We start from the raw sequence: 13,209 nt of genomic DNA, 5'->3' as shown, positions 1-13,209 counted from the left end.
AATAGTCTACAACCTCACCATTTCAAATATTCTGTTAATACTCTGCACATAATTTTATATTTTAATCAGAATTATAAGACCGTCTTTGGTAGCCTGAATCATTTTGATTTAGACAGTGAAATAAAGAATGAACTAATAAAAAACAGAAACACTGCTCCTCGTCAGCCCATTTGTCAAGTAGACCTACACTCATTACCAGTCATACACGTTAGGGTTTAGAACGATGACGCTTCATCTCATCAACCTTTCAATTATCTCCCTCAGGAACATTGGCTTTAATAAGACACCCTTTCTTTACATCATTTAAATCAATATTTTACTGTTTTGAAACTTTGCACATATTTACAGGGGAAAAACAAATAAATAAATTAAGTGATCAATACAAAACTAAATATTTCTATACTGACTAAACACATCTCGACGAATACAGAATGTCTAAAACCCGGTCTCACAGCGTACCAAATACATCACAAATCTGGGAATATCTATTTTTTACATCACCGCCGGGTCAAACGGATCCTTGACCTTGTGTCTTAAAGCAGGACAGGCCCTCACGCGTCTCCTCGCGGGGGCCCAGTCAGAGCATCGCTGGCATTAAGTGCAGCATCAACACATAAAGATGTCATGTCAAATACACAAACAAATGAACACGTATTGACTCTCAACAGAAACAATTCCGAATAACTTAAATTAAATAGAAAACATACACACGCACACACACGTATTATATTATCAATTTCAGCTTTTTCACAATCTTTGATAGCATCGGGCTGTAGCCTTGGCGAATATTCAAAATGGATGCTGTGCTATCATTATCTGTTTTAAAAACGACAAGGCCCGACACATTTGTAATTAAAAAGTGTTGGTTGCGAGATGATTCGCTCCGAGATGTTCACTCCGCTCTTCGGCCCGAACAGCACCCTACCCGAGCCTCACGCCCGTCAGTCGCCTGGGGTTTATTCATCCACAGCCTAATGTAAAATATACCATCGTGGATTGTTCTCGGAGTCGGCTCGGCGGATTGGCCCATTCCACCCATGCGCTCTCAAAAAATGCAGCAAAAAACCATTAACGGAGCAGCCAAAAGTATCCATTTGTTTACCATTTCCGGTGGCTGTCGCGGACCCCGAAGGACTTTTCGCCCCCCGAGGCAGTAATGCGCCCCTCCAGCCTCTCCAGATCCCTCCGCGCAGACCACCGTCGTCCGGTATCAGGGGGGGGCATTGTGTCAGCGGCAGAGGCGACTCACTGGCCAGCTCGGGAATACATGTGTGCGTTGATCCCCCGGGGGGGCCACGCTGAGTGCTCACCCCCCTTTCAGTCTCGCGTGAGCCCGTGCGTGCGGCACCAGGAGATGGGGAGAGCCGGGTCTCCCTTCACATGAGCTGTGATTGCTGCATAGATTCATGGTGCGTGGTGGGGTACCACGACGTGTAGCTGGGAATGTAGGGCGCAGGCGTCCCCACGGATGTCTTCCCGGTGGTGGGGGAGCTCCAGACAGGTGCACTGGAGGGGGAGCCGCTGGAAAGTCCTCGGCCATTGGACAAAGCGCTGGCGTCGATCTGACCTCCGCCTTGCTTCATCAGCTTCTTGAATTTGGATCGCTTGTTTTGGAACCAAATCTTCACCTGCGACCAAACAAGCGAACACAGATTAATATAATATTATTGCCATGTCCATCCATTGAATCCAACACCGAATACTAAGTCTAAGTCTTACGCACAAAAGGCGAGTCAAATTGTAAGGTTATAACAAATTTCACATCAAACAAGAAGCAATGCAACATTTCAGCTATAGGCCTACATCCTTAATATCTGTTTGGGCAACACCACAATTATTTACTTCAATACCACTTTATTACATCCAGCATCTCGAATCATAAAGCACTTTTGTGTGCGTATTTCATTTACATAGGCCTATTTAGGTCAAAATAACACATATTACCAAAGGCATCCCTATCGCCATTATTCATCGGTAAACAGCTGAAATACATATCAACTGAAGCAGGCCGTGTTGTCATGAAGTCTGTAGCATTACGGTTGGTTAAGGCAGGGGTAAAGGCACCCTGGTGTCGGTGGGAGGACTCGCCTGTGTCTGCGTGAGACCGAGGGATGCTGCCAGCTCTGCCCGCTCCGGCAGAGCCAAGTACTGGGTCTGTTGAAACCTCCGGTTCAGCGCCTGGAGCTGTAAACTCGAGTAGATAGTTCTGGGCTTCCGGATCTTTTTGCCCTTTCCGTTGAAGCGAACTTCTCCCCCTTCCACTACGGTGTTCTTCTCCGGTTCCGGTGCTGTGAACGAGGGGAGGAAAAACCGAGCATGTGAGCGAGGAGCTCCTATCTCGAGCACCCGAAAAGAACTGCAGCAATTACTCCTGCGCAAGTTTTACCGGCTGTAGTTTAGGTATAATTACCCTTAATTGCATACATTGTTTATAGCATTACGCAATAAATAATTACCAAGCCTAATTTCCCCAACATCTGGTTCGCTTTTACCATGCGCAGTCTGAACTACTCGGGCTGGTTGTGACTAGAGAGAAGCACCAGCCTCCTCCGTACGGGGAGTGGGGACGAGAGAGGGACTCACCTGGGTCCTCCAGCCGGGTCTGGGAGAGCTGCGCCGGGCTGTGGTGGTAGCTCTGCACGGTGCTGAGGTACGGGCTGGTGGAGTGGCCGCCCACGGAGTTGACGTATGGGTAAGCCAAGGACCTGGGAAAGGAGGACGCCGGACTGTAGGAGCTGTCGTTCTGGGGATGACCTGCAGAATGTAAACAGTGCATGGGGTAGTGTCCGTGGGACATGGAGGAAGGCGACATTTGTTGACTCGGGGGTCCAAATTCCATGAAAACGGTTTTTCCCGAGACAGGGCTATTAAGACCTTCTGGTATTGTAGTCATTGTCATCTCTTCGAGCGAATCGTCTCTCCTGCTTATTTGTTTTCTTGTATGATCTCAGTGAAGGACGGATCCCAATTTAAGCCGAACTCATTTTTTCTCTTTCCATTCATAAGAAAATGTAGTTTGTGTCTGGCGTGTGATGCTGTGGACCAAGACAAACTCGCTCAAAGGTTTGAATCATGGAGTCATGAATATTCATCAAAGACTGTCGCTGATTGGTCCACTCTATCCAAGAATGATGGCGATTGGCGATCCGAGGATCCCCAAAGAAGCTGATCACTGCAGGAGAAGAAACCAAAGCTCACATTTCCCTTACAACCTCAGGTATTAGAGATTAATATTAGGGCGATGGAGCCTTACGCATTGTAATAATTAGTAATAATATTATTATAATTATTATTATTTTGTTGATATTATTATTATTGTCATTATTATTATTATTATTATTATTATTATTATTATTATTATTATTATTATTATTATTATTTAGTCATACGGGAGTAGATTGGAATTTATTGTTATTAATTACTACGTGTAATAGGTACATATGGTGTGGTTTTGGGTGTTATATTTTATTAGTATTTATACTGTGTGGCCTGTTTCAATCATCTACAAGCATCATTAAGTATTTGCATATCATAAAAACAAAAAAAAAGATAAAGTAACGTTTCCATCGTGTTGTATATAGGAATATTTGATGCCATCTTCAATAGCTTGTCTGAAGCAATGTCTATTAACATAACACCGTGTTGGATTTTAATACCTATAATTAGGATCTATTTAACACGCAATTACACCTGCTAATCACGCTGTAAAGATGCCGTTTACATTATTGCTTGCCGAGGGAAACGGGGTTATTTTATTTATTCTTTAACTAACGACACGTGTTGTATGTGATAAGGAATAAATTAAATGACTCCAGCTAAACGTGTTGTTGTAATAAAGGGACGAATCTCCGGGAAATCAGGCTGCAGGCGATAGGGAATTAATGGAGAAACCTGCTGATCTCAATTCAAACAACAAAAAGGACACACTGACTTCCTGCGCCGGGCTACAATAAGAAATACAATTACATCTGAAGTCCATGACGGTGATTGTGCCCATTGTAGTCCAAAACCAAACGGAGAGCTTTACTGCGCATCATTCTGTACGTTTAATAAGCCTAATATATTGTCATGCAGCCCAACGATTTATCAAATATCTGCATTGTTTAGTCTATAAAGACTTGGCGTATTGTTTAGTCACTCATAGTTGTAGACTTTTAAATTTTTAACAGCCTAAGCCGGTCCATCACAACATCAGGTTATTCAAAGTCGAGTATTTGGATGAGAATGGACTCAGAGCTTACGTGGGCATATGCAGCCAATAGCCCATAACTCATAATTATAATTATCCATGGATGTTTGATTCGACTGAATTGACGACTGACTAAACAAGAGAAAGTTTCCATGGCTATTGGCTGGGAGCTGTCAAGGTAGACACGCACACTGAACATCTGAAACAGGGCGAAAGGCGCACACACCCATCCCACATCACACACGCCGCACAATGCACACACAATTATCTGTTCATTTCAACATTTATAACAAGTAATTATAGAAGAAGAAGAAAAATCATCACCGACGCGTCCATGCACTTAACTTACATCGGCCTAAAGAGTCAGGTGATCAGAAATAAAGAAAACAGTCCACGGCGGTGAGGATGAAGAGCGTTCTGGACTCGGACTCGGGCCCGCGGGTCTCGGGGCGGAACGAGGAAGAGCGTCTCCGAGTCTTCATCGTATTGTCTGCAGCGCGCGGTCCTCCTGGAGAGGTTTTACGCGAGGAGTGGAGAGATGGATGCGTCTTCCACCACTTGCGGTCCCATATCTCCAGCTGAATAAGCGAATTAAACCCGGTTAAATTCCGTCACTGTGATTATCAATGTAATGACATAATTGAAGTGAAAACAGAGCCAGTTGCGTGTGGTATCAGACGGGAGGCAGGCGCGCGGATCAGTGCGCGCTTTATCAAGTTGGTCGCGCAACTGAGGATCTGTGAAATGGAGGGAAAAGGGGAATCTGTAAAATATTAGCTTATAAGAAAAGCTGTCCCCTCGTCCTGTAAAATAGGCCAATTTGTGGTGATTTATCTAGAATTACTTTTGAAAATGCTTCAAGATATCCTCTATCAACAACGACAAGGATAATAGTGGTACAACCAATAATTATCATCTTCCAGAACACAAGACAGATTTTCATGGGTACTTGGTGGCGGCGACTGATAACTGTCATTATATCTGACGATTATAGTATCTGCAAACTGGAACGAGACTGCGAGCAGAACCATTAACAGAATAGATGACGAATCTGAAAAAAGGTTTAAAAAAAATGTTCCGTGTCACTTAAAAGACCCAGTTATAACCTGACCCACCATAAAACATAAGAACATAGTACATGCCTGACTTAATTAATATATTTACAGTCATTACGTTATCTTACAATTGGGTTAATATGTTTAAATATAGGATGACAACAATAAATGCATAATTGTACACAATATTTAGCTAATAACATGGCTTAGCAATTTACTCTTCAGGTATGCCTGCATCCTGAAAATATTCCTCCCTCCACACTAATTCAATAAAACAACTCATTTTCAACGTATCAGTGTGTCCCTCTCCGATACAGTCCAGTATATTGTCTTATACGTGGTGGTCAGTGATGACATTAACGATAAGACCGGCCATCCATGCGGGTCGCGAGCCAGCACTTAGTATTAGAGGAGAGCGGCTCTATGGCGCGGAGAGTTTAACACCTGCCGATCCTTACCTGGGGGCCAAGGGTAGTGTGATGGGGGTCCCAGGGCGCTAACAAGTCACCCATTTAATTTTAGAGTGGCGACGAAAAGCCCTCCTCGTTTGTAACGCCATCGTTTTTATTTGAATTTTAAATTGAACTACACACCAGTGCATGTTTATGGGTAAATGTGTATGTTGTGAATTTTTATTGAATAATTTTGTGTTTTTGAACAGCGCCTCCCTAAGGTGAAGAGAGGAGTGAGTATATGCTGGTATCAAGCTAATAATAATACTAGATAATTGATTGTATTTAAATGTAAAAATAAACTAATTGATTGATATTGTTCTCAAAATTGCAGGTATATATTATATCAGAAATATTTTAGGCTATATATCAAACCAATATGTTCACAAGCTGTTGTTCACGTCAATCCAATGTAAGCCTAGAATTAACCAATAATTATTCAATTTTGTTTTTTGGGTTCTGTTACTTTATTAATAATAATCTATCTCTCATCTGCACATTTTTAATGTTGCTTGACACAAATATATACGAGTGCATGTTTTTTTTGTGATAATGCATGGTGCACTTTTATTAATTCAATAATTTCTAAATTATTTAATCAGAAGTGTTGTAGTGTGGTATTTTTGATTATAATGGCCAATGATTTGTTGATTGGAATTGTTCAATTGGTCGAATAAGGTGAACTGTGCTGCTCGGCTGATGTTGAATCTGTTGCGTGATGCTATTTTATGTATTTCAGCCCCATTGAACATAAACTACATGGATTACCATTGCGTCAATTCACAAGCTATTTTCATGTCAAACGTAGCATATGAATGTGATTGATTTTGTTTACTAAGTGATGAAAACAAGAGAAAAATAAGTATTGTACCCGGAGAAAAATGAAATATGGATTCACTGAGTGTTTTTATTTATAAAGCCCCTTTTTAAACAATGGGTCTGAAATTGCTTAACACAGAGCAAGAAGACAGATAAAATTCACCTAACGGCACCGTGAAATAGCTCCAAAGAATGGGATTATGTTTGGGAGGAAAGTCAATGTATAAAAGGAAGCTACGTTAGCCTAGCTCAGCATTATCACTCACACATGAATGGGCATCACAAAGGTTTCAATTGAAGAATATTTAAATGTGGTTGATGAAGTGAGTTTATTTTCATTCAAGAGTGATACAGTAATAAGTACTGATGACAAAATATTGAATGGAATCATACTTTTAATAAAGAAAATCCGAAATGCTATGATTTCCTTCTTTTGACTCATCTAGAGCCCATCTTGACCTGATAAAGATGTCAGGAGGTTATTGCAGTCATAATGTAAGTTTTCAGGTTGATTTGGTAAATATATTTCCGTGGTAAAATGATGATGGCAAATTAAGGATGAAGTCATGAAGTTTGGACCCAGCCTTTGTGGTCAAACGGTTGAATGGCCTTCAAAGCCTTAAACGAAACACGATATAGACATTAGAATAACAAAACATGATCATAGCCTACTACAGAGATAAAGTCAAAAGTGCATTCAGTTTGGTGACACAAGTGCACCTTCCCAACCAAAGCACCTTCTGCTTCCTCCACCTGACGAGGCCTGCGTTTTATACTCTACCTTCAGAGAACATCTCCAGCACAAAACAGAAAGAGACAGGACAATTCAGAAGGGACATTTATATATATATATATATATATATATATATATATATATATATATATATATATATATATATATATATATATATATATATATATATATAAAACGGACAGTGTCTCTCTGCAGTGGACTCTGAACGGACCAGTGTAGAGACGGGAGAAGTTATATTTCATTGCCGTTCTTGGGCCACTGCTCAGAGAAGATCTCCCCTCGGCAGCAGAGGAAGGGGTCACTCTGCGGGACACCCCCCCCCCCCCCCCCCCCCCCCCCCCCCCCCGACACACACACACACACACACACACACACACCCCCACCCCACCCCCATTACCACAGCAGCAGGGGTCAGTACGGGGCAACAGGCCTGAAATTGGCTGTAAAATGACCAATTACCTGACAGAAGACTACGAAAAGAGGGGGGTGGGATGGGGGTGGTTGGGAGAGTCGAAAAATATGTCTTTTACTTAATTCATCTAAACTGTAAAAGAAACTCGTCTTTCTTCAGCGACACTTCCCCAGCCTGTTACCTCGGAACCGGCCATCAAGCTGTCAGCTGACCCGGATAAAGGGAGCTATTTTTTTTTTTTATAAAACAAAAATATGATTAAATGAAAACAAACACAAAAGATAACAAGTGTGATCTGTACTTAATAAACTGTTTGTTATTGTGATCTGCGGAATACCCTCCGCGACTCAAATATAAATGAAAAGGAAATCTCCCTTAGGCCTCGCGTAATTGCGTGACCCGTGTTAAAACAATGATTGATCAAAAAGTCCTTATATGTATGTGTCATTGAATTAATTCCTTGCAAATGCAAAACATGCAAATTTGCCAATTAAGTCATTTGCCCGCGTGGAGGGCTGAGGCTGCTTGAAGTTCAGCTGCCGCGCGGCGCGTGGAGCGGCTCTTCCCGGGCTTAGTTAAGAGTTAAGTCCGCTACAAAGGACGGCAGGAAGGAGGTCACCACTCACCCAACACCTGAATGTACCCCTCTTTCTCACCGTTCCCCTTGATCCCCACAGTCCGCGCCTGTCATTAGTCTTAATGATGGAAAATTGTCATGTTGATACAAGTCTTGCTCCCCCCTCTCTCTCCCTCTCTCGCTCTCTCCCTCTCCCATCACCTCCTCCCAAGCCTCCAGCTCTCCCCCCCCCACCTCTCTCTTCTTCTTTGTATAAGTAGTGGGTGGAAGCTCCATTTGTTACAAAGTTCTTTGTGGCTAAAGCCGTCGCGGCCGACGGTGCATTTGTGCTAAGGGGAGGAGACTGGGAGGGGGGGGGAGGAGAAGGGGGGAGAGGAAGAGGAGGGGGGAAAGAGGTGGGGAGAGTGTGTGTGTGTGTGGGGGGGGGGGGAGGGCAGGGGGCGGTGGAGAGGGAGTAAGGGTTGGGGGGGGGGGGGGGGGGGGGGGGGGGGGGGGGGGGGGGGGGGGGGGGGGGGGGAGAGAAAAGGCTGTAGATGCTCTTTCCATAGCTGGGATAATTATTCCCACTGTGACCTTAATGACTCTCTGTGTTCCTGCATCTCATCCTCGAGCGGCCCTCAGCCCAGGCCCTGTGTCAGGGAATATGAAAAAGCCCATATAATGAAACCATTTTGGCTGATGGAAAAAAAAGGCTACTGATGCTAGCACTTGCACAAAGACGGCTCAATTATGTGAGTAATTGTGATAATTTTCCCTCCATTCACTGCTCTTTTTGAAAGGTAAAGGAACAGTGATGCTGAAAGGAAATTACTTGGACAATGTATAGTGTGTGCGTGCATGCGTGTGGGTATCTGAGAGTGAGAGAGAGAGTGTGTGTGTGTGTGTGTGTGTGTGCGTGTGTGTGTACGTTTTTGTGGAAATTTCACACACACACACACACACACGCACGCACACACACACACACACACACACACGCACACACACAAAAGATGACTGTAAGAAAGTGAGAATTTATAATAGATATGTTAATGCAATGGGGGCAAATAAATACCCCCAGGCCGGCATACAAAGACATAAATAAACACTGCACGCACTCACCCCCCCTCTACACAAACACGCACACACGCATGCACACACACACACACCACACACGCACACACGCACACACACACACACACACACACACACACACACACGCACACGCACACACACACACGCACACGCACACACACACACACACACGCACACACACACATGCACACACAAACCCAACACCACCGCCACCATCACCATCACATGTACCTCGTGCACCAAAAAATATGAAACAAATGCTGAGTGAAAATAACAACATGATAAAAGCAGATATGCAGCTGCCTGAGATTAACCCCCCCCCCCCCCTCCTTCTATTGACAAATCTCGGCTCCTGCAAATGTACCCCCAGTAGTTGGCTATAATTTGTTGTCCTCTGACAGGAAAGGATAATTACCTCTCTCAGAGCCAGGGAGACTGACATGCCCTTTAGACTTTGCCATGAATGCAGAAGCTTGATAGAAGCTTGAGAATAATTTTCTTCCTTTTGCCTTTTCCTTTATGTTCCCAGAACATGTTTTGTTGAGCCCAAGCGCGGGATGGTGGTGTGGCAGAGTGCATTAAACCATGCGGTGTTCATAACTACCATGTCTGTGTCTCCGTGTCTATCAGCTCTGCTGTTAGACGGGAAAAGAACGAAAAAACAACAACTCTGAAATACATTAAAATGGCCGTCTCTCCCTGGCGGGGAGGGACACGGAGATGTACATTGGGATTCTTTTTTCGGTGGTTTTCTCAGTGGTGTTGGATTAACATTTCCTCCAGACGGAATACAGCTCCTTTCCCAGGAGCCGCTAGCCAGCCTATAATTTCTGCCATTGTGGAGAAAGAAATCCATTGTGTTCCCGTAAGTGTCCGACATACAGCAGCAGAAAAGTAAATTCTAAATACACTCGTCATCATGCCACATGGGAAATTGCTTTTGAAAATGTTATTAAAATGTAGAGGATAAACGGAATGACAGATACACAATCCTTCACTTAAATACAAGGATGTCATGTGTGTTCAAAACCCTACAACCTTCTTGTTACGTATATATACATATACATATACGTATATATACATATACTCATATATACATATATGTATATATGCATGTACGTTACAAACAGGTTGTAGATATGTAGATATTTAATATATATGAATATACTTATACGTTATAAGGATTGTATATCTATATATTTAAATGAATATATATGTTACAAGGAGTTTGTGGATATATATGTAGATAGATTGATACACAGAGAGATAGAAGAGAGCAAGAGAGAGAGAGGGAGAGAGAGAGCTAGAAAGAGAGAGAGAGAGAGAAAGAGTGAGAGAGATAGATGATAGATAAATGATAGATAGATGATAGATAGATAATAGATAGGATAGATGATAGATCGATAATAGATCAATGATAAATCGATGACAGATAGATCGATGATAGAGGGGTAGATATATCGCATCTTAGACCTGAGATGTAAGATGTAATATAAGTGGTTTCGATCCTTGTTTCCAACCTTAACAACGTCTCATTTCAATAGCCTAGCATCCCTTTCAGAAGAAGTACTTTGTGTTTTTTCTTTCTCTCTTCCAAACGTTCCCACATGCACAGTTAGGGGGCCCTCTAAGGCCCCTGGGGCCAATCTAGAGTGGCCTCTCCGGCCGAGGCAGCGGTGGAACCTGCTGCTCTCCCAACAGGGCCCCACACTCAACTGATGAGGCCCCGGCCCTGACCAGGTTATCAGTGGCTCCCCGGTCCCATCTCCCTGCCATCCCTGAGGGCCACACAGCCAGGCCGCCCCACAGCGGCCCAACCTGAGGGGGGCCGCTGGCAGAGACACAGGGCTTTATCATATATATATATATATATATATATATTAATAGGCATCGTGGTGCTCAGACACTTACTAGAAGATTCATTAGCTGGTTGATTTGTCAACGTGCGAGCCTTGCTGAGGTAATCGTCCAGATGTTGGCATGTACAAAGCAAAGGCCTCTGTGGTTCACTGCTAAGCTGAGCGTTACATTTCCTCATGGGTAAATGCTCCAGTAGAGTCTAAAAAAGGAACCAATAGTGTACAATAATGTAATTCATTGAGACCCAAAAGTGGTGCACACGCGAGGTCCAGACTGACTGGACTCATGTTCCGTCTACAGAACCGGACAGCCCCGACCCCCGGAACAGACCTGCCACCCCTTCGGTGGTCTGCCTGTCATCTCCACGTCTCCATACATACCCCCCCCCGCCCAGGGTCACATCTCCCAGCCCCATGGTGATCCCGGGTCCAGCAGTCCTGTGGTACAGCAGAACCCCTGGAGGATTCCCAGTGAGGAGAACCTCATTCAAGGGATGACAATGTCGGCGGCGAATGTTCATTTTAATAAGTGTACATCCACGGTGTTGAGTTTAAACCTTTACAGAACCTTTTTTACAGTGCACTACTGCCTGCCGAGTCCTTGTTCGCCAATAACACGCTTGCAAACCCCCCCCCGTCTCGAGCAACATGATCGGTCGAAACAAATATGAAACTAAAGAAAGCGTAGCGCCCAGATTTGTGTGATTTAGGATGATTCATCTAAAAGCTGATTTGTGAGACGATCTCTGTAGAACCCCCCCCCCAACACCACCACCACCATCCCCTCAGTCCACCCCCCCCAAGTCTACACCTAACCCCCCTTAGTCTACACCTCACAGCCCCATAGAACCACCCCCCCCCCCCCCCCCCCCCCCCCCCCCCACCCAGTCCCTCCCCAAGTATTACTCGCGGGGAGCGGACCCCCGCCCCTCCCCCATTGTGCTGCCGTGTAATTTCCCCCCCGGCTCTAAGCAGGGCCGTCTCGCGGGGGAGAGCTCCGGCGAGGCTGTCAGATATTTTAATAAATGTAGGGAACACCGCATGGGAAAGTGTTGTCTGTCTCAATAGAGTGACACAGACAGGCCGGGCTGTCAATGGAGCCCTTAATGACAGAGGAGGATAATGACAGAGCTCCGCAGGAATCAGCAGGAAGAGGAAGATCCATCTGCAGCCAGCGAGCGAGGGATGGCTGGACGGGGGGGGAGAGAGAGAGAGAGAGAGGGCGTGAAGATGTACGTCTCCTTCTATTTTATCCTTGTTTCTTAGCTCATCTCATACATACACGCTCCTGTGTGCAGCTGCCCGGCCGTCTGCATTAACCGCCCCGCGGATCGATGGCCATTACGACTCCTTCACAGCGCGACAGGTCGCGCGGACGCGGTTGACATTTCACTCAGCGCTGCGTGGATCCGCAGCCCCCCGCCCCCACCACCCGCCATGGCACAATATACCTGGCCCCGGGTTTGGTGGCTGAGCCCGGGGTACGGGTGGAATTGAAAAGCAGCGGAGGCTGGTTTGAGGTGGGCTGGCTAAACAGCATAGCGCCAGTAAACAGCGTAGCGCTAGGAGCAACGCTCATCTGCCACTGGTTGTGCTGCCGCCGGGAGAGAGGTCCTCTGTGCATGTGTGAATTATGCAGTATCTACACACACATCAGACCTCATCAGTGTGTGTGTGTGTGTGTGTGTGTTTGTGTGTGTGTGTGTGCGTGTGTGTGTGTGTGTGTTTGTGCGCGCGTGTGGGTGTGTGTGTGTGGGTGGGTGGAGGAGATGGAAATAGCTGTTCCTGACGATAGCATCTTCTTAATGGTCCAGTTAATATTCAGGCGAGGGAGAAAAAACAAATCATGATTAGCGAAAAGGGAAAAGTGGGTGTTTTCCATCGGCCGCACACCGGAAATAGCTCAAAAATATCAGACAAAAAAAAAATGGCAGCAATTGAAGTTAATTCCTCGGTAATCGCCCTGGGAGAAAGGATGTGATGCACAGGTTGGTCTGAGTCTAAAGGAAAACCCTCGTAAA

At 44.8% G+C, this 13,209-nt stretch overlaps 1 protein-coding gene across 1 annotated transcript; it reads right to left on the bottom strand.

The window, feature by feature from the left end:
* Window positions 1–276: 276 nt before the first annotated feature.
* On the bottom strand, window positions 277–4,203 carry dlx1a (distal-less homeobox 1a). Its single transcript, XM_079731349.1, has 3 exons — window positions 2,584–4,203; window positions 2,089–2,288; window positions 277–1,628 (listed from the first exon to the last, which is right to left on the bottom strand). Exons 1-3 carry the CDS (start codon window positions 2,897–2,899, stop codon window positions 1,377–1,379), a joined length of 768 nt encoding a protein of 255 aa, XP_079587475.1. The 5' UTR covers window positions 2,900–4,203; the 3' UTR covers window positions 277–1,376.
* Between the last annotated feature and the right edge of the window lie 9,006 nt (window positions 4,204–13,209).

The sequence above is a fragment of the Pollachius pollachius genome (genome assembly GCF_949987615.1).
Source record: "Pollachius pollachius genome assembly, chromosome: 3".
Lineage (NCBI taxonomy): Eukaryota > Metazoa > Chordata > Actinopteri > Gadiformes > Gadidae > Pollachius > Pollachius pollachius.
This window is presented reverse-complemented; position numbering and strand designations above follow the sequence as displayed.